The following is a 27,877-nucleotide window of genomic DNA, read 5'->3' as shown; positions in this document are numbered from 1 at the left end:
TATGTGTCATGGTTTCCACTGGAAGTTTTTTTTTTAATTTTTTTATTGATAAAAGGAGAAGAAAGAAAAGAAAAAAAAAAAAACAAATTTCCACCTCCTCCCACCAGCCTCCCATTTCCCTCCCCCTCCTCCCACTCTTCTCCCCCTCCTCCCACCCCTCTCCCCTTCCTCCCACTCCTCTCCCCCTCCCATTCCAGTCCAAAGAGCTGTCAGGGTTCCCTGCCCTGTGGTAAGTCCTAGGTCCTCCCCCCTCCATCCATATCTAGGAAGGTGAACATCCAGACTGGCTAGGCTCCCAGCAAGCCAGCACATTGCTTAGGATCAAAACCGCGTGCCATTGTCCTTGGTGTCTCATCAGCCCTCATTGTTCGCCATGTTCCGAGAGTCCAGTTTTATCCCATGCTTTTTTTTGGTAACAGTCCAGCTGGCCTTGGTGAGCTAACCTAGATCTAAAAAACAAAAGTGGCATGTTATTCCCAGTTTCAAATCTTCAAATAAATGTTAAGGACTCTCTTGCGAACTTGCACTCATATGCATGAGACAACATTTAGTGAAAAAAACAGTCCACAAAATTGAAAGAAATTAAGGGGGTACATATTGGAATGCTTAGAGGGAAGAAAGGGGAGTGGGGAATCATGTAATTGTGCTATAATCTCAAATTTCAAAAAATAGAGAAAATAATAGGTTATAATTTAAAGAAAGTGTTATGAAGGGGCAACTAATTTTTTATAAAGATGTCGTAAGAAATTATGAGTTTTCAACAAAAAATACTAAATTCTAACTGTAGTTTATTTTGTGTGTCAGAGAGGGAAGTCCCAGAGGATAAACAGGTACTCCAGAGTCCTGATATTCTTGGTTGTTCCTAGAAATGGATAACAAGATCCTATGGCTAGGCACAAAACCGACCTTGGATTTGACGTGTAAAGAAATCAACTGGGCAGGGATGACCCTTGCTTTAGGATTCGTAATAATATTTTGAGCAGAGTCTATTTGCACATTTTTGGAGTTTTTTGAATGTCATTTTTGTACAGACTGTTTCACTTGATTTCATTTCTTTTGATTAATGATACCAGTATTCATTGTCAGGAGACATCTAGCAGCATTTTTTTCTATTAGTTAAACAGTTAAACATTGGCGATATCTCTTGAAGCTCTGTGTTATAACAGTTGAGTTCAGTGTGCTAGAAGAAAAAAAGTACTCAATATATGGAAAGACTTAAAGATAGCACAGGACATATCAATATCTGTCTACAAAATCCTTCTTTAGTGTTACAAACTTATCTTCTAACAGTGTGATTGCTTTGGCTCATATAGTCCAGTCTACAGTTTTAAATTAATTTAACTGCACTGTAGTATGCTTAGATTCAGAATGTATTTTAAAGCACATGCCATGGTTTTAAATGAATCCTATATGACATATGCATATTCATCGTGACCTTTACCCACCAGTACAGTTCTGGAAGCAAAATGTTTGCTTAAATGTTCTCACAGGGAGAGTTATTTTTTTTACAAGTATGTTCAATTAATCATCTGAACAGAACCTGACCTTTAGTCTAATTGTATTAGTTTAGGAATATGAGATCACAAACCGTTCAAGAGGGTCAAGGTAGAAATACTGGACAGATCCAAGTTGTTGTGGCACAGAACCATTGGTTGATTTCATGAAACTCCCTTTAACTAACTGTATAAAAAAGCTTTGTCAGTTCAGTTCCTTCACAAATATTCTACTTTGAGCTTCTGCAGAAGAGCAAAGGCTGGTACCACCATGGTAAAGTTTCTGCTGCTGGCTTTGGCATTTGGTCTGGCTCGTGCTCATGTTGAGGTAAATTCATTTGGTCTGTGAACAGGTTTGATGTTCTTCAACAGCATGTTTTTGTGGATGTGATGTGTCATTCAGTTTGTCCATGCAAGTCCATATTCATTTCTGACTTTCACTCATGTGCACTTTTTCAATCAGATTTTTCTAAGATGAAACAAATGAACTAAGGAAACTATGGGTTGAATTTCAGAGCTTAAGAGGCAAGCACATGAGTAATTCCTAAAGGTCTCATGTACCAAACGCTATGTAAATTGAGTCATCATATTACCCTGTGTTATTCTACATCTCTAGAACCATACTTTTTAACTAATAAAGAAAATATTATTGATTTATGTTTCTAGTTATTTTATGTATTCCCAAGGACTGGGATCATAGATTTGATACCAACTCACATTCTAATGTCCTTTGCTGTTTTTTCAGATTGATGGAAAGTGGGTTACTGTTGCCATTGCTGCTGACAATGTGAAAAAGATAGAAGAAGGAAGACCTCTGAGAATCTACCTTCGTGAAATTACTTGTAAGGAGTCATGTGATAGATTGGAATTGACATTTTATATCAAGTAAGCAAATTGTCAACCATGTAAACTTAGAAGACTATTTACATTTTACAGATTTCATCTTGTTAAATTTATAGGCCAATGTTCTGTTTCTGGTCATGAAATTGAAGGTCTTGTTGTCAGAAATGTGATTATGTTATTCCATAATGGGTTAGCTCTGGACACAACACAGAAATTGGATATTGTCTCCAGTTCCTTTATTGTTTCCTTAGAAATTCTCCAGGTTGCAGGCCTGTGCTTGAATTTCAGGCTTTAATATTATATGCAGGAGATTCTAAGAATATCATTTATACTAATTTAAAAGTATGTGTGAGCATTTGCTTCAAAGACACACATTGTAGTAATAGGGGCGGCGGGGCTGCATCCCCAACACCCCAGACGCCTGCTCGGCTAGCTTTTGCCCGAAATAACAACACACAAACTGTATTCATTTAAACACTGCTTTGGCTCATTTCTACCTAGACTCTTCTAGGCTAACTCTCGCACCTGGACTAGCCCATTTCTTATCATCTGAATAGCACCGGTCTTACCGGGAAGATTCTAGCCTAAGTCCATCCTGGGTCGGAGCTTCATAGCGTGCATCTTCCCTGGAGCAGGGAGCATGGCGTTGAGGCGTCTGCTCCGGAGAGGAGAGCTGTCGAGTCTGACCTCACTTCCTCTTCCTCCCAGCATTCTGTTCTGTTTACTCCACCTACCTATGTCCTAACCAATAAAAAAGGACCAAGGCAGTTCCTTTATTAGCCAATGACCTTCCTCCATCACACACATGTTATGTTATTCAGTCAATAATGTCATAAAAGTCTTCTACACCCATCTTTGATAAATCTAATTTGTAAAGTACTGTATCTGATGCTCTAGATTCAGAGATTCTCTCTCTGCCATCTGGATGGCAATGCTCAATGAATGAGTGCATAACACCATAAGAACTTCAAATGCTTTAAATCATTCCGATACTCTAGATACAATTATAAGATTTAGGTTACAAATAAAATCACTTAAAACACAAGCACATATTTCAATGTACTTATTGTTGGACTAAAACAAGAAAATTAACATTAAAAATCATACTCAGTGAATAGTTAAATCAGATAAGGAAGAAATCACAGCCTTCATAGGACTTGTTAAAATTGACTCAAAATAAGTCATGTACATAATTACAAACAGAATGATATTTTCTAAACAAGAATTAGGAAAACTGAGGTAAGCATAGATACTTCTCTTTCAGCTCTGTACACTGTTCATCAGGTTCACTATAATACTTGAAGGTCGTTAATACTAATTACAATGTTATAAAGAATAAAGAATCGTTACTCTGTTTAATTTTTTAGGGTGAATGGTCAATGTACAAAGACCAAAGTCACTGGGAACAGGCAAGAAGATGGCAAGTACAATGCACAGTGTAAGTATGGGATTTGGGAGCTTTCTCTGAACAAAAGCATTGTGGGTGTGCACATACAAGCTGACACTTCAGACACCCACAGGTACATAAATCTAGAACCATTTTGGTTACTTTGTAATTTATCAACCCTTCCAACCAACTGAGATAGGGTACAAAGTCAAAGTACATTGTAGGTCTTCTGAAGTTTACATGGAGAAGAACACTATTACCTGAAGATGTGAGTAATGCCAACAAAACATCTCCAAATAGTTTCCTGTGTGAAAATTTACTTCTAGATAAAATCCAGTGTCTTTTCATTCATACAGTATCTTGGTTGTTATTGGACAGGCCTGACACTCACTAATAAGTCTCTCATGCCCCAAACATATTTGCAAACTTATAGCCTCAGGCTATCAAGTACTCATATTATAGGCATTTTCTATCAACCTGGATTAATAGAGGATTAAAATTAACAGTACCATTTTAAAGATTCCTTTTCTCATATTTTGTTAAGATCATAACATTTAGATCGTTGGATGATAACCTCAATTTTGCAAAGCAGTTAGTGGAAAGTCTGTTTAGAAATTTCAGACGGACTCAATTTTTAAAAATTGCTAAAGTAATAGCAACATTGTTCACTTGAATTATAACTGGTGTGCCTTTTGGTTTGATCTTAAATGAATGGAGCGCACATTCTTCTGGAAAGTCTATTATTTCCTAAACTTTACATGGATATTAAAAAGCAGTCCTGTAATTGAAAATATCCAGATCCCAAAATACTTTTATTTCCTTGTCAGTAAGTATAAATTTCAGACTCTCTCTCTCACACACATACACACACATACATACACACCTGGAGAGAGATGGAGAGAAAGGTATATGTACATAGAACACTCACACACAGAGACAGACACATATACACTATGAATGTCTAATAAATTTGACATGTTCATTCTTATAGCTTTTCCATCAATAGTCATACAAGATGAAAACTTTTGTGTCTATTTTTCATTACTAGAGTCTGTTTTGCGTATATATTCATTTGCTCACCATGTATTACCATGGAATGACACCAAAGTTTTATACTTTTGGGAAATTGATAGGTGATCTTTTAGATCTGGTTGAAAGGGGAAGGAATACCCAACAGAGTGATCTCATAGGTCTTGACATGATGAATTCAGAGAAAAAGGAAAGTATCTGTACCTAGGATTCATTGTCAGGTTTAATGAGTATTATGATGGGATGGGTAAAATTAATTACTATAGGAATATCTTTGCACACATTTGTCATATGATAATGAATCAGAGGTGATTGATAGAGTTGCGGTAAATAGTAATGTTTAGTCAACAGGTGACATCAAACAAAGTAAAAAGATGAGGGACACTCATTTTGAAATGTTTCTGTTATTGCAGTTGAAGGTGACAATACATTTGGACCTGTGTATTTAACACCAGAGTTTATAATCTTTGCCAATCAGAATGTGGATAGAACTGGACAGACTACAAACATGATTTATGTTTATGGTAAGAATGGTAGTGGGTTTTTTTAAAATAGTAACAAAATTATCATCCAGCAAATAAGGATTAAGTCAGATTCACCCTCCAAATACAGTATCATGGTATTTCCAAACTCCCATGCACTAAATAACAATCTGATTGCTTTGTGGACCAACTTTTAAATTATATTGTAATTTGAGTATCACGGTCATTGAAGATTTGGGGTGATGAGTGAGGTCATTGGAAGTGTTTATGTTCAAATTTCCTCAGAGGAAAAAGGGAAAACATATTTTTCTAAAGTTCAAACCATTTGGAATGTCTTTTGAAAAAGTGTGTACTAAATTAAAACGTAAACTCTAGGTTATAGACTTGGAAAAAATGTGAGAATTCCATTGACAGGCACCCATGACTCTCTAGGGTCATGTTTTTGAAAGTGGGTAGGATTGAGATGAGTGAACTCTCTAGAGAAGTTTTTTTTTTTTTTGATACATCATGGAATACTGAAAAGTGATGTCATACCACCATTTAGACTTTATTAAATGTGTTCATGGAATTTGGGGAAAATTATTGTTGCCTGTATTGACCCACCCAGGATAGATGAAATTGGAGTAGTTGGGATACTAAGGAAGCAATGTAATTTCTGAAGAATTCTACTGAACCTATCTTTAACATTGTCAATTATACAATATAGGAAAAGGTCAACCTTTGACTCCTGAACAATATGAAAAAATTGAGGAATTTGCTAAGGTCCAGAACATTCCAAGAGAAAACATTCAAGATGTTCAGGCTACAGGTAACCTCAGTGTTTATTATTATGGCCATAGCATTTCTAAATACATAGATACATATTTATTCATATATATATATATTGATTTATATTCATAAATATATAAGTATATAAACATACTTAGTCTATCTATCTATTTATCTATCTAGTCAATAAGTTTCTGATTTGGAATAAATCTAGTCATATGCAATCTTTCAGTTGCTTTTTCCAGAAATAATCCTTGTGGAGCTGTTCTAATATTCATATGAGAACATTTATGTCACTCCTTACCACATACATGTTCTTTTACAGATAATTGTCCTAAATAATGATCTTCTTTAGGTGAGTAGAAACAAAAGCATTGACTAACCGTCTTGATATTTCAATAGATTTGTGTTTATTACATAAAAAATAGAAAAAGTATGTTACAAAGGAAAAAATGAACTCAAATTAGGCAAAATTAAGATAGAATATTAATTGTCTTTTAAGGCTGAATATCTTATAGTTACAGAAATGAATGATAGAATATGTTTATTTATAAATCAGTATGAAGGACTTTTATCTTGTTCAGAATTGCTAAAATTTTTATATTGAGGACTATTCCATCAATTTAATGTATCTTGTATTTGACAAATAATTCTTTCTTTATGACTGTGGGCTATTATTTGTCACAGTTTTCTACATGTATAATTTGTTAAATAATGTTGATGTTTTCAGTATATTCTTTGAACCCTCTCAATATAAATTTTCATGTATGTCACAGAATGTCATTATTCTCTGTTGAAAGTACTCCTATAGAATCCCAAGTGCAAGGTATTGGTGACTTCTAGGAAAGGAATTGTTTATGTACAATCCATTCTCTATACTCCGTTTTGTTATATTTAAGTTTGCATTCATACATTCTCAAGGACAAATACTATTCTGTTCAATCATATTTTAATTTTTGCTTTTATGTCTGCACAGATGACAACACGATGAGAATAATGCATCATATTCTCTTGGGCATGAAATCAGTATTACATATAAATCACCATTTCTTTTTAAATGAATTTTCCCCTCACCTGTGAAGTCTGGATAAAACATACCAAATTGCTGACTTGCCTTTTCTTTCCCTTCTTATTATCTATGATCTCTTCCTACTTTTTGAATGATTAAATAAAACATTTCAAAGAGCAATAAAGATGTTTTGTAAAGGATCTCATCCAGAAACATGTGTATGTTCACTAAGCTAATTAAAATAAGTACTCTGGTGTAACAACTGATATCTGTATTGCTAAAACCTATTGAAATAATTAGAAATGTCACAATTATTGGTGAAAGATGGACACAGGCACTACACAAGTGAATTGTATGTTCTGCTTTATGTTTAATTGTAGCTGAAAACTATAATTTGCAGTTGAATGCTCCTTATACACTAAAAGATTTCACAGAACAAACTTTTGGGATCTATCCCCATGTTCCACATTATTTAAAAGAGAGGATGAAATAATGTTTTTAAAACTATATCTGAGAAGATTATCTTTTGTTAAAAGATGTCAGTAAGCAAATGAATCAGGATATGCTTAAATGGTGTACGTATGTATGAGTCATTCTCCTTGAAGAATAAATTCCTGAAAATGATCTTCCAATACCAAATCCTGCAAATATGCATGTATATAAAAAATAAATACAAAATAAAAAAATAATACAATTTTTTATATATAACAATGATTCCTTAGAGTATAGTTTGCTGTCAAAATAGGAAAGGCAGATGCAATCTTCTCTGTGGGCTTGTGACAAAGAAAAAAAGATATTAGAGTTGCTCCATTCAATTTCCTGAAGTCTAAAGATATAACAAAATCAAAGTACTTTCAATATTTATGACCAACATATTTTAATATTAAACAATGATGTTGGATGGAGGCCACTTGTTTCCTGGCTGCTCAGCCCCTGAAAGAATCACACAGGAACTATATTATTTTAACCACTGCTTGGCCCAGTAGCTCTAACTTCTTATTTGCTAACTCTTACATTTTAATTTAACCCATCTCCATTAATCTGTGAATCACCATGAGGTTGTAGCCTACCATGAAAGTTTCAGTACATCTGGCTCTGCAGCAGCTACATGACTTCTCTCTATGTCCTTTGTTCTCCTAGCACTCAGGCTAGCTTTCCATGCCTACCTATGCTCTTCCCTGCTATGTGTCCAAAACATTTTCTTTTCTAATCAATGCTACAAAGGGAAATCCCACATCACTTCCCCATTTCTGTTTAAATACAAAGGAATGTTTTAACTTTAACATAGTAAAATTACATATTAACAAAACAAGTATCAAGAAAGAATTACAGTTACAATATTTATATCTATTTTATTTTTCATCATAACTAAGGCAAACTATAAATATAATTGTCTATTCTTCCACTCCTCAAAGATTCCGGTAGAATATAATATTACCTAAGTAAACAGAAAGTACATTGGAAGCAACAGCCAAAACTCCAGGACTGACAGAGACATCTTGCTGCCAGGACAGTAACTCAAAGTTCTTCTGTACCTTTGGGGCATCCATTTTCAGTCTACAGGCCCATAGTATCCAGCAGACTTTTCCATGAAGCATAAAATTTCAAAGATAGTTTCTCCTATATTGGCAGTTTCTTAGTCCCTTTCTTCTGTGTCCTGCAGAATATCTGGCAGACTCTTTCATGTAGAAGGAACCCCAAAAGATTATCTCACCTTTCTGCAAGTTCAGCAGCCATTTCTCTGTGGGTCCTGCATGTCAAGTTCATTAAGCAGTCCAGGCAAGAGCAGTTTCTTACTCAAATGGCTAGCCAATTCCTTGAGGAACCTCTTTGATGTCCATCTTCCTCTCGAAGTAGTTGGTGTTGTCAGGAGCAGATGTGTCTCACTGACATTAAAAGTTTTAAGTTCTTAAAAGATTTTAAATGCCATATTCTGAAGGTCTCTGAAAGATTTAAAGAATACCAATTTAACTGAAGTATATCTCTATATATTTAGAAAACCCAACTACCATGACAACAAGCTTGACTATATTTCTTAATAATGCATTATATTTTAAAATGAGCTGCACAAACACAATACCATAACCAAGAGCAGAAATATACATATAACAAAATTGACCTTAAGTTTGTATCAATAAACCAAGATCCTTAACAATGCAAATCTCTATAGCATACACCCCTTTAAATATAAAAGAACATTTATAAACTGTATTTGGGACTATGGGCATAGTTATTCTCCAAACTGCTTCCTGTTGTTTATTGGGTAATTTTTGAGGGTTGTTCAAAGCAACATTTCGGGTGGTCTTGGTCCATCAAACCATATTAGTCTGAATGTAATCCACAGGTTCTCTTTCTCTGTGGAAACAAAAATGAACCTCTTTTCTAAAGCAACATATCGGTAGATTCAAATTTTGAATTCAAGATACCTTTGAAATATATATGTTGGATTATCTTAGCAGTCTCCAGAATCAAATGTCTCTCTGCAGTCAAAAAATTCAAAGATAGCACAATAATATACGTAATCCAGACTCTCTGTGAATTTTCCAATTTACATGACTTGCTTTTATGCTATTACTTTTTCTACACATTTAATATTTATTTTATTTTCTTTATTCCTTTAATCTATGACTATATGTACTCTGTCTCTTTAAAGACTTCTTTGTAAACCATTTATGTCCTTTAATTTCTCTCTATTTCTTCTCTCTCCCAAACCTACATACATTTATCTAACACTGTGACACATTTAGAGTTCCTTTATGTCTGAATCTGTCCATTGTGTGTCTGTAATTCTTTAACATCCAGGAGCACTTCTTAAAATGCTAAACCCTTCTTATGAACTTAAGTGGCCACGTTACTAGGGGAAATATGGCACTTTCTGCTTGTCTCACCCAGTGCAGCATTCCCTTAAGCTCTCTCCATCCCTCCCCTTCTCTCCTCCTCTTCTCCTTCTCCCTTTCCTTCTACCCCTGCCTCCCTTCTCCAATATTTTGTCAGGCTATCTTGTCTGCTTCTAATTTCCAGGTGGATCTATATGGTTTTCTTTGGGTTCACCTTATTACTTAGCTTCTCTAGGATTATGAACTATAGGCTCAACGTCCTTTTGTTTATGGCTAGTATCCACTAATGAGTGAGTACATACCATATTCATATTTTGCCTTTTGGATTATCTCATTCAGAATAGTGTTTTCTAATTCCATCAATTTGTATGCAAAATTTAAGTTGTCGTTGTTTTTTACTACTGAGTAGGTTGACTCCCAATTTTCTGAGAAAGTGCCACACTTATTTTCAACGTGGTTGCACAAGATTGCATTTCCACCAGCAATGGATGAGTATTCCTCTTACTCCACACCCGGTCGAGCACAAACTATCATTTTTGTTTTTGATTTTAGCCATATTGACAGGTGTAAGATGGTATCTCAAAGTTGTTTTGATTTGCATTTCCCTAATAGCTAATGAAGTTGAACATGTCCTTAAGTATCCTTTGACCATTTAAATTCTTCTGTTGAGAATTCTCTGTTTAGTTCAGTACACCATTTTTAATTGGGTTGTTTAGAATGTTAATATCTAGTTTCTTTAGTTTTTATATATTTTAGAGATCAGTCCTTTGTCTGATCTGGGGATGGTGAAGATCTTCTCCCATTCAGTAGGTTGCCTTTTTGTCTTATTGACTGTGTTCTTTGCTCTACAGAAGCTTCTCAGTTTCAGGAGGTCCCATTTATTCATTGATGCACTTACTATCTGTGCTAATGGGGTTATACTAAGGAAGTGGTCTCCTGTGCCCATGCATTGAGGCTACTTCCCACTTTCTCCTCGATCAGGTTCAGTGTGGTTGGATTTATTATATTGAGGTCTTTAATGCATTTGGACTTCAGTTTTGTGCATGGTGATAGATATGGATCTATTTTCATTCTTCTACAGTTTGACATCCAGTTATGTCAATACCATTTGTTGAAAATGGTTTCTTTTTTCCAATGTATAATTTTAGCTTCTTTGTTAAAAATCTGGTGATCGTAAGCGTGTGGATTAATATCCGGGTCTTACATTCAATTCCATTGGTCAACATCTCTGTTTTAATGCCAATAACAATCTGTTTTCACTACTGTAACCCTATATTAGAGCTTGATATCAGGGATGGTCATTCTTCTGGAAGTTCCTTTATTGTATAGGATTGTTTTGGCTATCTTGAGTTTTACATGTTTTCATATAAAGCCCCAAGCTCCCCCCATCCTCCCCTTCTCACATTTCTCACCCCATTTCCCCATAGCCCCATGCCACCTCACCCCAAGTTCCCAGTTTTTGCCCGGCAATCTTGTCTACTTCCCATATCCAGGCAGATGACTATATATATTTCTTTGGGTTCACCTTCTCATTTAGCTTCTCTAGGATCACAAATTATGTGCTCAATGTTCTTTATTTATGTCCAGAAACCAATTATGAGTGAATACATCCCATATTCATCTTTTTGGGTCTGGGTAAAGCAGAAAATCTTACAGTGATAGAAATGAAGGATTGGATATTTTTATAAATATTTATAAAACAATGTGAAAGATTTTATTTAATTCAGAATTGCTAATATTTTTATATAGAGGAATATTCCATCAAGAAAATATGTCTTGTCATTTGAAAAATCTTACTTTACTTATGATTTTGTACTATAATTTTTGTCAAATACAAAAGCATGTTGATCTTTTCAGTATATTCCTTGAAACCTCTCAATACAAATTTTTATGTTGCATCACAGAATGTCATTATTTTCTGCCAACAGTGATCCTATACAATCCAAAGCACAAGATATTGGTGATTTATAGGAAGGAACTATTTGTGTACAATCCTTTCTCTATACTCAATATATTGTTATGTTTAATTTTGCTTCCAGAAACTCTCAATGACCAAATCTTTCCTGCCTGTTCATAAATGTTTTAATTTTTGCTTTCATGCCAGCAGAGATATAGGAGGAATGGAGTCATGCATCATATTCTCTTCATCATTGCAACAGGATCACATATAAATCACCATTTCTTTTTTAATGAATTCTCCCCTCTCCTGTGAAGTCAGAATACTATATACTAAATTCCTGACTTGCCTTTCCTTTCCCTTTTTATGATCTATGAGCTCATCTTACCTTTTGAATGATTAAATAAAGTGATTCAAGAAGCAATATTACCTTGTGAAAGGGATCTCATTCAAAAAACACATAAATATTCACTAAGCTAATTAAAATAACCACTCCGGTGTAACAAATGATATCTGCATTACTAAAACCAAATGAAATAATTAGAAATGTGACAATTACTGGAGTTGCATGAGCAAGAACACTGCAGAAGTGAATTTTATCTTGTGCTACATATTTACTTTTAGCTAAAAATGGTGATTATCAGTTGAACAGTCCTAACATTCTAAAAGATTTCACAGAACAAACTGTTTGGGTCTGCCTCCATGTTACACATTATTTAAAAGAGAGGATGAAATATGTTTTCAAAAGTCCATCTGAGGGGATTATCTTTTGTTAAATACTTCAGGAAGCAAATGGATCAAGATACATATGAGTCACTCCCATTTGAAGAACAAACTCATGAGAATGATATTCCATAAATACCATGCCATACCAATATGCATGTGTTTATTACAATTTTCTCTTTGTATTACAATGATTCCTTAGAATGTAGTTAGTTATCAAATTAGAAAAGGTAAATGCAGTTTTCTTTGAGGGTTTGGGACAAGGAAAAAGAAAAGATATTAGACAACGTTGTTACATTCAGTCTCATGAAGTTTAATGATATAATGAAAGCAAAGTACATTAATATTCAAAAGAAAGAGATATGAATAAGAAACAATGGCATAATTTTCTCTTAAAAATCCTGTTATTTAAACTTTTAATGTTTGCCTTACAAAACATTACTTTAGAAAAAATAATTGACTAATGTCTTCTGAAAATTTGGTACATTCAGTGTACATTTATACCATTTCACCCTCATTCTCCAACTAATTCCTAGCATTCCTGTGTTTTCTTTTTCCAATTTCTACAACTTCTTCACGAATATGCATATTTGTTTGAATATGTGTGAATGTGTGTGTTGAGAAAGAGGATGTTCTTACAAACATTTATAGTCCAACTGTGTCCATTTAGGGTTTCCAATATGCATTTATATTTAGTGCTGGCCCCTTGGTCTTCAATTACTTATTACTTATAAGTGGTCTTATTTTAGAGGTAAAAGGATTATGGCACTTCTTTTACTATCAGTGGTTGCTTTCTAAGCTAGCAAGCCTTCAAATGGCATGGAAGTTCTAAAGCTCACCATTCATATCCTGATAACATGGGTAAAGTATGCACAATCTGAAAGATAACTCAAAGGTAATTAGTTGAACTTACATCTTGAACTGTAGAACATAAATCTTGCTTTGTTCTATAAACATGCCCCACTACCGTTGTTCTTTACTTCAACCAGTATAATTTCTAAGTGTATTCTGAATGGTAATTGCTTAAGCAACACTATTAGAGATGAATTAAATACCAGTCTCGGTAGTACTCTCATTCTGAACAGGAATAATCTTCCTTCATCAAATTTCAGAATGCCTTGTTTCTGCAGATATATTCTTATAACAGCCAGAATCTTCCCAAAGGTGTCTGTTTTCCAAGTTAACAAAGCCAGGGATTCTCATTTCTCTGCCTCCTCATCAAAATGATCATCAAGAAAACACATTATTCCATATCAAACATGTATTATACAACTAAATATCATGTTCTCAGAAAGTGAAGCACACATGTCTGAGAAACAATTTAAAGTGTTCAATATAGTTAGCAATCAGGGAAATACAATTAAAACTACTCAGAGATTTTTATCTTACTTCTCTTAGACTGACCAAGATTATTAAAAGAAATGATGCAGGGAAAGGGCTGCACTTGGCCCTGGTTAATGGAATTGAGAAAGTGATTCAGTAGTAATCAAAATCAGTGGGGAGGATTCTAATATGAGAGCATCAGTCTTACCACAAGTCCTTCAAAGAAGAATTACAACAAAACTCTCTTCACATTTTATTTTTAAACTTAGCAATACAGAAACTGAAGGACATTAAAATCATGTACCAATGAAATGATGAATCTAAATTAACTCCATTTTCAGATGACATGATCTTATACCTAAGTAATTCCCAAATTGTACCAGAACATATGTAGTTGAGTCAACAAATTCAGCAGCATGACAAGGAAAGGATCAGTTTACAAAAATCAACAATCTTTTTATATACTACCAACAAAGCAACCTTAGAATGGATATCATGAGCAGTATCCCATTTACAATATCATCAATGAAAAAATCTTGGGTTAAACATAACCATTAAGAAGAAAGTAAACATCTTATCTCAGGAGAATGTTTCAGAAAAATGTTCTACAAACTGGAAAGGCATTTAATAATCACAGGATTTTAGAATTAATATTATAGAAGTGGTCATATTGCAAGAAAGCATTCACAGATATAATGTAATGCCAAATTTTAAAAAAACCAAGAGGCATGACATTATTCACAGAAATGGGAATGACTATGCCTCCTTTTTCTTCATATTGAACCTCAAAAGACTGTAGATTCTTAAAGAAATCCTGGGATAAAAAGTTCAGTATAGGAGGTATTGATATTTCAATCATCAAAGTATTTTATAGGTCTAGAGTGATAAAAAAATCTAGATCACTATACAGGACCAGTGATTAGATATATAGTACAAACAACTGCCAGGATATCAGCTAACAGTATGAGCAGCAACAACAAAAATGACAGCAACAACATTACAACAACATCAACACACACACAGTTCTGTGCTAATTAACATAGAAATGTGTATTCTTGACCTCTCATAAAGCAAACTTTTGTTTTCAACACACTGAACCATTACAAAAAACCACAATCTATTAGAAGGCAGATATGTGAAGCATATTTTCAATAGATATATTAATAAACATTCCCATACCTAAGGTTCAGGGAACCTTGTGTAAGAGAGGGCATAAAGATAGAAGGATCTAGAGGACCATGATGTTTGGTATGAGATTCTATATCCTAGCAGTATCAGAAGCTACCCCCACAAAGTGTCATCTATATGACTACTTCAACAGAAGCTGAATAAGGATGACAACAACAAGCATGCCAAAGTAGCCTAGGGAAACATGAGGCCTCAGCCCTACAGATTTCACTCACATGCAACTAATTAACATGATGTTTGGGATATATCCTCTTTCCACAGAGGAACAGAGTAATTCATTATTCAATAGCAAATGGTCATCTTGCAAACACATAATTAACATTTTATAGACTGAGCAGGCTATAGTTATCCCTCTATTTGGAAAACAGAGGGATAAATATACACAAATAAGTAAGGAAAATTCCGGAAAAAAGAAGGTGTGAATATGGAAGAGAGTACAAAGTGCATATGGTGATGTAATTCTAATCATAATCTTAAAATGTGCACAGAATAATGCAAATATGAACTCTGGGCCTATCCTCTTGCAACGTTGGTGGAGTTTTGAAACACAGATACTATAATAATGAGGGGACCAAGAGGCAAGTGAAAGGCCATGGGTTGGAACAACCCACATTCTAAAACCTCCATAGTGGGACAAAACACCGGGCCCCACCCACAACCGCCTCAGCTTCTCTAGCCAGCCAGCAGTAAAGTTTCCTGCAGGTAGGCTGCTCCAATACCCACCTCCATCCACCAGACTCTGCAAGCCACTAGCCCCATCCTGCCCTCAATCTCTCCTATCCTCCTGCAAACTCGATGGAACTCTGAAACAGTTTGCTACAATACTGAGGGGGAACAATTGGTGAGTGACTAGCCACTGGGTGGAACACTCCATTTGCACATTATACAAATTTCCTGAAGGTCATTGTTTTAATAGACTGTTTAACTTCATTTAGTTTCTTTTGATTAATGATAATTTTATTTATTACCAGAAGACATCTAATAACATTTTTATATTATTTATGCAATTAAGCTTTGGTAATATCTCTTGTAACTCTGTGCTGTAGCCACTGAACTTAGTGTACTGGAAGAATAAATTAGTCAACATATAGAAATACTTGAGGGTTACACAGGATATATTAATATCCTTATAGGAAATCCTCTTTAAGTTTTAACATTTTTTATACTTATTAAAGCATTTTTTATTGATTTTTATTGAGCTCTACATTTTTCTCTGCTCCTATCCCTATCTCTCCCCTCCCCTTCATCCCTGCCCCAAGGTCCAAATGCTCCCAATTTACTCAGGAGATCTTGTCTGTTTCTCCTTCCCATGTAGATTAGATCTATATAAGTCTGTCTTAGTGTTCTCATCGTTGTCTAAATTCTCTGGGATTGTGATTTGTAGGCTGGTTTTCTTTGCTTTATGTTTAAAAACCACCTACGAGTGAGTACATGTGATAATAGTCTTTCTGGTTTTTGGTTACCTCACTCAAAATAATGCTTTCTAGCTCCATTCATTTTCCTGCAAAATTCATGATGTCATTATTTTGTCTGCTGTGTAGTACTCCATGTGTAAATATACCACATTTCTTTTTCCATTCTTTGGTCAAGGGGCATTAAGTCATTTCCAGGTTCTGGCTATGACAATCAATGCTGCTATGAATATAGTTGAGCACATGTTCTTGTGGCATGATTGAGCATCCTTTGGATATATAACCAAAAGTGGTATTACTGGGTCTTGAGGAAAGTTGTTTCCTAATTTTCTGGGAAATCGCCACACTGACATCCAAAGGGGCTGTACCAGCTTGCATTCCTACCAGCAATGCAGAAGTGTTCCCTTAACCCCTCATCCTCTCCAGCATAAGTTGTCATCAGTGTTTTTGATCTTGACCATTCTTACAGGTGTAGGATGGAATCTCAGAGTTGTTTTGATTTGCATTTCTCTGATGACTAAGGATGTTTAGAATTTCCTTAAGTTTCCTTCAGCCATTTTAGATTCTTTGGTGTAGGAGGTTCTTCTGTCTATGTGTTGCTTTCATTGTTTGAATAAAGAAACTGCCTTGGCCTTTTGATAGGACAGCAGTTAGGTAAGTGGAGTAGACAGAACTGAATGCTGAGAGGAAGGACAGACAAAGAGCTGCTTTGGAGCTGCCAGGTCAGACATGCTGAATCTTTCTAAGTAAGCACGACCTTGTGGTGTTATACAGATTATTAGAAATGGGTTAAATCAAGATGTGAGAGTTAGCCAATAAGAGGCTAGCTATAATGGGCCAGGCAGTGATTTTATTAATACAATTTTTGTGTAATTATTTTGGGTGTAAGCTAGCAGGGCGGCTGGGACCAAAAGCAGGCCCTCTCACACAACAATCCTCTGTTGAGAGTTCTCTGTTTAGGTCTGTACTCTATTTTTTATTGGATTATTTGTTCTTTGATGACCAATTTCTTGATTTTTTTGTATATTTTGAAGATCAGACGTCTGTCTGATGTGTGGTTAATGAAGATCTTTTCCCATTCTATAGGCTGTAGTTTTGTCTTGTTGACCATGTCCTTTGCTTTACAGAAGCTTTTCAGTTTCAAGAGGTCCCATTTATTAATTGTTTCTCTCAGTGTCTGTGATTCTGGCATTATATTTAGGAAGTGGTCTCCTGTGACAATGCACTTCCCACTTTCTCTTCTATAAGGTTAAATGTGGCTGACTTTATGTTGAGGTCTTTGATCCATTTGGACTTGAGTTTTGTGCATGGTAATAGATATGTTTCTATTTTCATTCTTCTACATGTTGATATCCAGTTATGTCAGCACCATTTGTTAAATATGCTTTCTTTTCTCCATTTGACATATTTTGCTTCTTTGTCAAAATGACCACTCAACATACCCAAATTTATGGGACACAATAAAAGCAGTGTTAAGAGGAAAGTGCATAGCACTAAATGACTACATAAAGAAGCTGGAAAAATCCCACACTAATGAATTAACAAAACATTTGATAACTTTATAACAAAAAGAAGCAAACTCAGCTAAGAGAACTAGACAGCAAGAAATAATAAAATTGAGAGCTGAAATCAACAAAATAGAATCAAAGAAAACAGTACAAAGAATCAGTGAGACAAAGAGTTGGTTCTTCTAGAAAATCAACACAATAGACAAGCCTTTATCCAAACTAACCAAAAGGCAGAGTGAGAATAACCAAATTAACAAAATCAGAAATTAAATGGGGGACATAACAAACATGGAGGAAATAAGGAGACTCATCATGTCATATTTTGAAAACCTGTACTCCACACAATTAGAAAACTTAAAGGAAATGGACACCTTTATGGATAAATATCACATACCAAAATTAAATCAATACCAGATAAGCAAATTAAATAGACCTATAACTGCTAAAGAAATAGAAACTGTCATCAAAAGTCTCTCAACAAAAAAAGCCTAGGACCAGATGGTTTCATCTCAGAATTCTACAAGATCTTCAAAGAAGAACTAATACCAATACTCCTCAAGTTATTCCACACAATAGAAACAGAAGGAACATCTCCAAATTCTCTTTATGAGGCTACAATTACCCTGATACCCAAACCTCAGAAACATATTACCGAGAAAGAAAATTACAGACCAATCTCACTCATGAACATTGTTGCAAAATACTCAAAAAAATATGGGCAAATCGAATCTAAGAACACATTGGAACCATTATCCACCATGATCAAGTTGGCTTCATCCCAAAGATGCAGAGATGGTTCAACATACCAAAATCCATTAATGTAATCCACCATATAAACAAACTGAAAAATAAAAACCACATGTTCATCTTATTAGATGCCAAAAAACCTTTCAACAGTTTTAACATCTTATCTTTTAATAGTGTGGTTGCTTTTGTTCATATAGCTAAGGCCACAGTTTTAAATACATTTAACTTTACAGTGTTCTGATTTGATTGAGAATGTGTTTTAAAACACATCACATTTATAAATGAATCATATACAACATATGCATTGTGACTTTTACCCATCAGTACATTTCTGCAGGCAAAACATTGCTTTAATGCTGTCACAAGAATAAATATTTCTGTCAGAAATTCTCAATTAATCATCATAACTTAACCTGACCTTTAGTTTAATCTTATAGGTTTAGAGATATGAGATCATTCACCATTTAGCAGCGTTAAATTGAACATAACGGACAGCTGCAGGGTTTCTTGGTGCGTAACCATTGGTTGATTCCATGAAACTCCCTTTAACTAGCTACCTAAAAAGCTTTGTCAGTTCAGTTCCTTCACAACCAACATCCTACTTTGAGCTTCTGCAGAAGGGCAAAGGCAGGCAACACCATGGTAAAATTTCTGCTGCTGGCTTTGACATTTGGTCTGGCTCATGCTCAGGCTGAGGTAAATTCTTTTGGTCTGTGCATAGATTTGACGTTCTTCAATATCATATTTCTGTGGATGTGATATGCCATTCAGTTTGTCCATGTTCATAAAATAAGCTTTCTCTCTTTCACTCAGTTATACTTTTCCAATCAGATTTCTGAAATATGAAACAAATGAAATAAAAGAATAGGTTGAATTTGCAGAGCATAAGAGACCAAACATAAGCAGTTCCAAAATGTCTCAGGTTCAAAATGCTATGTAAAATGCGTCATCATATTGCCCTGTGTTATTCTACATCCCTGGAAGCATAATTTTGAAACAAGAAACAAAATTTCAGTGACTTGTACTTCTAGTTATTTTACATATTTCCAAGGACTGGGATCTGACATGTTAATACCAACTCACATTGCAATGGTCTTTGTTGCTTGTTCAGCTTGAAGGAAAGTGGATTACCATTGCCATCACTGCTGACAATTTTGACAAGATGGAGGCAGGAGGATATCTGAGAATCTATATTCATGAACTTACCGGTAGTGGGGACATGTAGTAAAATGGATGTCACTTTTTATGTCAAGTAAGCAAATTGTCCACTGTGAAAACTGAACAGACTATTTGTGTTTTACAGATTTTATGTAATTAAACTTACAAGGGAATGTTTTGCTTCTGGTCATGAAATTGGAGGCCTCATCTTCAGTAATATGATTATGTTATTCCCTGATGATTTAGCTCTGGACACCACACAGATGTTAGAAACTGTCTCCAATTCTATGAGTGTTTCATTAAAAATCCTTGTAGTTAGAGGTCTTTGGTTGAACTTTGTGCTCTAATATTAGAATCAAGAGACTAAGAATCTCACTTCTAGTAAGTCAAAAGGTAGGTGTGAGCATTTGGTTCAAAGCCATACATGGTATGATATTCAACCATTGGTGTCATAAAAAAGTCTTCCACAAATAGGATAGAAAAATCTAAGTTGAAAATCCATGTCTCTGACACTCTATTTTCAAAGATTCTCTCTCTGATATTTGGATGACTATGTTCAATGAAGAAGTCCATAACACTGTAAGAACTTAAAATACTTAGCATCATTTCTATATTCTAGCCACAGTTTAGTTTTAGGTTAGACATAAAAGCACTTAAAACCCATTCATAAAATCCTGTGTACATACTATTGTTAGAATAGAACAAGAGAATTAACATATTGAAAATCATATTTAATAAATAGTGAAATTTAGAAAAGGAAGCCATTAGAGCCTTCATAGGACTTGGAAGAATTGTGACAAATAAAATAATTCATATGTATGATTACAAATAGAATAATATTTTCTAAAACAGAATTACAAAAAGTGAAGCAGAGATTCATCCAATCTAGTTATGAACACTGTTCATAGATATCATAGTATCTCAAGTTCTTTATAATACTTGAAGATCTTTGATTTGAATTCAAATGATAAAAACAATAAACTATGATTCCTCTGTTTTATTTTTAGTTCAAATGGCCAATGCTCAATAACTAAAGTCATTGGGTATAGACAAGAAGATGGAAATTACAGAACCCAGGGTAGGTATGGGATTTGGGAGCTTCCTCTATAAACAAAAGCACTGTGGGTACAAATACATGCTGACACTTTAGTCAACCATAGGTACATGGACCCACAACCATTTTGGTTACTTGGAATCAATCCTTCCAACCAGCTGAGATATGGTACAAAGTCAGAGTACATTGTATGTCATCTGAAGTTTACATGGAGAAGAACACCTATTACCTGAAGATGTAAGTAATGCTAACAAAATGTCTCCAAATAGTTTCCTGCATGAAAATTTACTTCTAGATAATATTCAGTGACTTTTCTTTCATACAGTATCTCTGTTTGTTATTGGACAGGCCTGACACTCATTGATAGGTCTCAGAATCCTCAAATATCTTTGCAAACTTCATGCTTCAGGCTATGAAGTATTTATATTGCAGGCATTATCTATCATCCTGGATTCACAGAGAATTTAAATTAACAGTGCAATTTTAAAGTTTCCTTTTCTCATATTTTGTAAAGATCATAATACCAAGATCATAGATAAAGTTCACTTTTGAAAAAGAGTTAGGGGAAAATCTGTTTAAGAATTTCAGACGGAATATTTCAAATTTTGAAAAAAATGCAAAAATAATGACAACACTATTCAACTGCATTATGCAGAGTATGACTTTTGGTTTGATCTTTAAATGAAAAGAGTGCACATTATTCTGGCAAGTATAATGCATTAATAACCTTACATGAATATTGAAATGCAGTCTTGTAATAGAAAATGTCCAGGTCCTAAAATCCTTTTATTTTACCATGAACTTCTTTTATCATTTAATCAGTGTGAGTGGAGATACCACAGAAAGAGAGAGGGGGGAGGGACGGAAGGAGAAAGAGAGAGACACACACATAGAAACAGACTCATACACAATAAGAATGTCTGGTAAACTTAAACTATTCATTCTTACATCTTTTTCACACATAATCTTACAAGGTGAAAAGTTTTGTACATATTTCTAATTAGAACAGACTTTTTATGCATATGTATCCATTTCCTACCAAGTATTACTATGATATGACACTAAAGTTTTATACTTTCAGGAAACTGACAAGTGTCTTTTGGATCTGGTTGAAAGGGGAAGGAATACTTAACAAAGTGATCACACAGGTTTTGACACAAGGAATTCAGAGAAAAGAGAAATTATCTGTACCTAAGATTTACTACCAGGTCTAAAGACTGAAAAATATCACTCTATTATGATGAGATAATCAAAATGAATGACTATAGAAATACATTTGCACACATGTGCCATATGATAGCGGATTAGAGATGATTTCTAGAGTCAGGCTCAATATTAATGTTTAGTCAAAAGGTGACATCAAGTAGAAAAATGAGTGTCACTCATTTTAGAAATGTTTCCCTTATTATGGTGGAAGGTGACAATAGATTTGAACCTGTGCATACAACACCAGAAAACATAGTCTTTACCAGTAAGAATGTGGATGGATAGAACTGGCTGAACAAAAAACTTGATTTTTGTTGTTGGTAAGAATGGTAGTAGGTTTTGTGATATAGTAACAGAAGCATCACCCTGCAAATGGAGATTAAGTCAGATTCACCATCCATGTACAGTATCATGGTATTTCTTATCTCCTTTTCACTAAATGATAATCTGTTTTGTGGACCAACTTTTACATTATATTGTTATTTGAGTAGCATGTTCATTGAAGACTAGAGGCGAAGCTAAATGCTATTGGAAGAGTTTATGCTTGTGTTTCCTCACTGGTAAGAATAGAAGAAATATAATTTTCTCAAAGTTCAAACAATTTCGAGTGTCATTTGATCTAGTGCTTGCTAAATAAAAACATGAATTCTACAGTATAGTCTCAGGAGAAATGTGAAGGTTCCATTGACAGGCATGCTGACTCTCTAGTTTTTGAAAGTGGATAGGACTGATATGAGTGAATTGTCTAGACAAGTTGTTTTTATTTTTTATGCATCATGAAACCCTTAAAAGTGATGTCTTACCACTATTTAGACTCCTTTAAATGAGTCTTTGGAACTTGGGAAAATTATTATTGATTGTATTGACCCAGATAGCATAGATGAATTTGGAGCAGTTGGGATTTTTCACTGTATATCATGGTGGGATACTAAGAAAGCTATCAATGTAAATTGCCCAGAATTACACTGAACATGTCTCTGACATTGTGATTCATGAAATGTAGGAAATGGTCAACCTTTGACTACTGAACAATATGAAAATTTTGATGCATATGCTAAGGAATAGAGCATTCAACCAGAAAACATTCAAGATGTTCTGGCTACAGGTAAACTTAATAAATATTTTTTGCCCATAATATTTATGAATATATATGTATAACAATGTATATTCATCAATAGATGTATGTATATGTGTTACTGAGTCTATCTTTTTGTCTGTCTGTCTTCGTATCTATCTATGTATTTATTTACCTACCTATCTATTCAATAAGATCATTGATTCTGATTATATCTAATCATATGTTATCTTTCAGTTGTTATTTCCAGAAATAACCTTGGAGAGCTGTTCTCATATTCATATGAGAATATTTATGTCACTTCTTACCCCACTCATGTTGTTTTACAGATACTTGTCCTAAATAACAATCTTCTGTAGAAACAGAAGCCGTGCCTAGCCATCTTTATATTTGAGTGGAGTTGTGGTTATTACATAAAAAATTAGAGATATGTATATGACCAAGGAAAAAAATGAATGGAAAAAAGACAAGTTATTATTTGTCTTTTAAAATTGAGAATTTTACAATGATGAAAATGAAGGCTAGCATATTTTTATTTTTAAAACAGTATGAAGGACATTTATCTTATTCAGAATTGCTAATATTTTTTTATACTGAGGAATATTCCATCAAGAAAAATGTGTCTTGTCATTTGCAAAACATCTTACTTTACTTATGATTGTGGTATATGATTTGTCACAGATACAGAACAACCATGTTGATCTTTTCAGTATATACCTTGAAACATCTCAATATAAATTGTCATGTAGGGCTAAAGAATGTCATTATTTCCTGTCAACAGTGCTCCTATAGAATCCAAAGTACAACATATTGGTGATTTCAAGGAAAGGAACTGCTCATGTATAATCCCTTTTCTATACTCTATATGCATTCATGCAAGGTCAAAGACAAAATACTTACTGTCTGGTCAACCATGTTTTAATTTGCTTTCATGTCTGCAAAGATGAAAAACAGAAGAATTATGCATCATAGCCACTTGACCATGAAATCAGTATCACATATAAATCACCATTTCTTTTTAAATGAATTTTCCCCTCTCCTGTGAAGTCTGGATACTACATTTCAGATTCCTGACTTGCCTGTCCTTTCCCTTCCTATCATCTATGAGCAGTACTTACTTTTTGAATGACTAAATAAAATGTTTCAAGAAGTAATAAAGACCTTGTGTAAAGGATCTCATCCAAAAAAAGCAACAAAACATTCACTAAGCTAATTAAAATCTGTATTATATTATTGAAGCCTACTGTAACAATTGAAAATAGTACAATTACTGGATAATTCTGCAGAAGTGAATTGTGCATTGTGCTTCTTTATTGACCTTCAGCTGAAAATTGTGATTTGCAGATAAATGGTCTTAACACACTAAAATATTTCATGTAATGAACTCTTTGGGTCTGCCTCCATGTTCCACATTATTTAAAACTGAGCATAAAATATTTTTTCAATAATCCACATAAGGAGATTATCTTTTGTTAAATGACTTCAGTAAGCAAATTAATCAGGATATGTTTAAATAGTATATGTATGAGTCAGTCACATTTGAAGAAAAAAAATCATGAGAATGATATTCCATATATACTAATCCCTACAAATATGCATGTATTTACTACAATTATCTGTTTATAATACAATGATTCCTCAGAATGTAGTTAGCTACATAAAAATAAAAAGGCAATGCAATCTTCTTTAAGGGTTTGTAACAAGGAAAATGAAATATATTAGACAATGTTACTAAATCCAGTCTCTTGAAATCTAAAGATATAACAGAATCAAAGTACAATCAATATTCATAGGCAACAGATATGAAATAAGAAACAATTATATAATTCCTCATTGGAAAAAAAAACTTGTTATTTAATCTTTCTCTGAGTGCCTTGTAAAACAATGTGACTTCAGAACAAATACTTGTCTTATGTTTTGTGAAAATTCTGTATATTCAATGTATATTCATATCATTTCACCCCATTCTCCAAATAATCTTCTTCTTCTTCTTCTTCTTCTTCTTCTTCTTCTTCTTCTTCTTCTTCTTCTTCTTCTTCTTCTTCTTCTTCTTTTTCTTCTTCTTCTTCTTCTCCTCCTCCCCCACCCCCTCCCCCTCCCCCATCCCCTCCTCTTCCTCCTCCTCCTCTTCTTCTTCTTCTTCTTCTTCTTCTTCTATATACATATTTATTTGAATGTAGGTATGAATGTGTGTGTGTGTCTAAGTATGTGTGTATGAGTGTGTGTGTGTATTTAGAGAGAGAAGATTTACAGAAATTCATAGCCCAGAGGTGTGCATTTAGTGTTTCTAACATGTATTCATGTTTAATGCCCCTTAGTCTTCAATTACTTATTACTTATTAATGGTCTCTTTATAGAGGTAAAAATAATACAACTACTACTACCATCAGAAGTTGCTTTCTAAGATGCTAAGTCTTCAAATGGCAGGGAAGTTTTAAAGTTCACCATTCACAATGTGATAACATCGGTAAAGTATGCCCAATCTGAGAGGTAACTCAAAGGTGATTAGTTGAATTTACATCCTGAGCTATAGAAGATAAATTATACTTGATTCTATAAACATTTCCAGCTATCATTGTTCTTTTCATCAACCAGTGTAATTTTGACGTGTATTCTGAATAATAGCTTCTTACTCAAGACTACTAAAGTTGATTTAAATACCAGTGTCAGTTGGTAGTACTCTCACAGTGACCAGGGATAAGCTCTTTTTGTCAAGTTGTAGAATGCATTGTTTCTGCATATGTGTTCTTATAACAGCCAGAAACCGCCAAAAGCTGTCAGTTTGTAAATTAACAATTCCAAGGATCCTCATTTCTCTTCTTTCTCAGCAAAATGAACATCAAGGAAACAAATGACTCAATTTCAAAACCTGTATAATAGAGCTAAAAATCATGTTCTCAGAAAGTGAAACACAAATGTCTGAGACACATTTAAGTGTTCAATATCCTTAGCCATCAAGGGAAAAAATTAAAACTATCTAGAAAATTTGTCTTACAACAGAAGGACCAAGATCAATAAAAGAATTGATGTAGAGAAAGGGCTACACATGGCCCTGATTGGTGTAAATGAAAGCTGAGTCAGCTGCTGTCAAAAAACAATAAGGAAGATCATAAAAAGACAATATCAGTTTTACCATAAGTACTTCAAAGAATTACAACCAAAATCTGTTGAGATTTTATTTCAGGAATCCACAAGGATGAAGAATCTAACTAACAGTGGAAAGGGTACCTGAAATGCTCTTTCCCTCTAATCAGATTGACGACTACATTAATTGTCATTGTAGAACTTCAACCAGTATCTGATGGAAGCAGATGCAGAAATCTTCAGCTAAGCACTGGGCCTGTAGTCTAGTCATAGAGAGAAGGAGGAGTCATATTATGAGCAAATGGGCCAAGACAATGACAGGGAAACCCACAGGAACAGTTGACCCTGGCTAGTGGGACTGACATGTGGGGAACCTGCATAAGACCAAACTATGCCCTCTGAATTGGGTGACAGTTGTCTGGATTGTTCAGTTTGTGGGCCCCCTAGCAGTGGAACCAGTATTTATCCTTAGTGCATGAGCTGACTCTTAGGAGCCCATTCACTTATGGAGGATACCTTGCTCAGCCTATATACAGGGAGGAGAACCTTGTTCCTGCCACAAGTGATATGAAAGACTTTGTTGATTCCATATGGATGCCTCACCCTCTCTGAAGAATAGATGGGTATGGGATAGGAAAGTGATGGAGGAAACAGGAGGACAGGAGGGAGAGGGAACTGTGATTGGAATATAAAATAAGATTATGTTAAAAATAAAAAAGAATTCTGTAGTATGAGGAGTGGGCTGCATCCCACCGCCCAGCTAGCTTAACCCCCCAAAATAACCACACAGAAATTGTATTAATTAAATTACTGCATGGCCCATTATCTCTAGCCTATTATTGGCTAACTCTCACATCTTGATTTAACCCACTTCAAGTAATTTGTGTATTACTACACGGTTGTGGCTTACCGGGAAAGATTCTAACCAGTGTCAGTCTCAGGCAGGAGTGTCATGGCATTTGCCACACTGCCCTTCTTGCCAGCATTCTGTTGTGTCTACTCCACCCATCTAAGTGCTGCCCTATTAAAAGGCCAAGGAAGTTTTATTCAACCAATGAAAGTAACACATAGACAGAAGAAGCTCCTATATCATTTCCCCCTTTTCAGTGTAAACAAAAAGAAAGGCTTTCATTTTAACATAGTAAAACTACATATAACAAAAACAGTTATCAAACAAAAATTACAGTCACAATATTTATATCTATTTTATCTTTTATTATCACTAAGGAAAACTATAACTATGCATTCTTAAACTCAATCAAAGACTCCAGAAGGATATAATATTACCTAAGTAAACAGGAAGTACATTGTAAGCAGCTTCCAAAACTCTAGAAATGAAGAGACATCTTGCTTCTTAGACAGTCACCCAAGGGTATTTTGTACCATTGGGGCATCTATCTTCAGTCTACAGGCCCATAGTATCCAGAAGACTTTTTCATGAAGCAGGAAATTTCAAAGACAGTTCAGTCACTTTCTTCTGTATCCTGCAGAATGTCTAACAGACTCTTTAATGAAGCAGGAACCCTGAAGGATCATCTCAACTTTAGGCAAGTTCTGAAGTCCTCTCTCTGCAGGTTCTTCATGTCCAGTTTATGCAACAGTCCAGGAAAGAGCAGTTTCTTGCCCAAATGGCTAAGCAACTCTATAAGTAGCC

At 34.5% G+C, this 27,877-nt stretch overlaps 3 protein-coding genes and 1 pseudogene across 4 annotated transcripts in view; all 4 read left to right on the top strand.

Annotated features, from left to right (window-relative positions):
* LOC142841620 (odorant-binding protein-like) overlaps positions 1-979 on the top strand; it is a 4,782-nt gene extending 3,803 nt beyond the window's left edge. Inside the window, exon 5 of the mRNA XM_075958533.1 lies at positions 867-979. Coding sequence (XP_075814648.1) covers positions 867-979 — 113 coding nt within the window. The remainder of the gene's footprint in view (positions 1-866) is intronic.
* LOC142841714 (odorant-binding protein-like) overlaps positions 1-23,499 on the top strand; it is an 84,467-nt gene extending 60,968 nt beyond the window's left edge. The window contains exon 6 of the mRNA XM_075958663.1: positions 23,469-23,499. Coding sequence (XP_075814778.1) covers positions 23,469-23,485 — 17 coding nt within the window. The 3' untranslated portion in view covers positions 23,486-23,499. The remainder of the gene's footprint in view (positions 1-23,468) is intronic.
* LOC142841433 (odorant-binding protein-like) lies at positions 1,734-7,209 on the top strand. Of its 2 annotated transcripts, XM_075958272.1 has the most exons (7): positions 1,734-1,821; positions 2,239-2,378; positions 3,704-3,774; positions 5,166-5,276; positions 5,941-6,042; positions 6,328-6,357; positions 6,979-7,096. In XM_075958272.1, exons 1-6 carry the CDS (start codon positions 1,765-1,767, stop codon positions 6,342-6,344), a joined length of 498 nt encoding a protein of 165 aa, XP_075814387.1. In that variant the 5' UTR covers positions 1,734-1,764; the 3' UTR covers positions 6,345-6,357; positions 6,979-7,096. The 2 variants fall into 2 exon arrangements, with proteins under 2 accessions (XP_075814387.1, XP_075814386.1); XM_075958271.1 differs by lacking the exon at positions 6,328-6,357 and having other exon boundaries at positions 6,979-7,209.
* Positions 19,286-23,222, top strand: LOC142841619 (odorant-binding protein-like; annotated as a pseudogene).
* Positions 23,500-27,877: the final 4,378 nt, after the last annotated feature.

The sequence above is a fragment of the Microtus pennsylvanicus genome, chromosome X (assembly GCF_037038515.1).
Source record: "Microtus pennsylvanicus isolate mMicPen1 chromosome X, mMicPen1.hap1, whole genome shotgun sequence".
Lineage (NCBI taxonomy): Eukaryota > Metazoa > Chordata > Mammalia > Rodentia > Cricetidae > Microtus > Microtus pennsylvanicus.
Note: the sequence above shows the minus strand (reverse complement) of the source record. Positions and strands in the feature narration are given on the sequence as shown.

Excerpts from the sequence above, each read along its gene's own strand:
- LOC142841433 (XM_075958271.1), top strand. The coding sequence starts at position 1,765 with ATGGTAAAGTTTCTGCTGCTGGCTTTGGCATTTGGTCTGGCTCGTGCT. Across the intron at positions 2,379-3,703 it reads GAATTGACATTTTATATCAA|GGTGAATGGTCAATGTACAA; the intron begins GTAAGCAAATTG and ends TTAATTTTTTAG. Across the intron at positions 6,043-6,978 it reads TCAAGATGTTCAGGCTACAG|ATGACAACACGATGAGAATA; the intron begins GTAACCTCAGTG and ends ATGTCTGCACAG.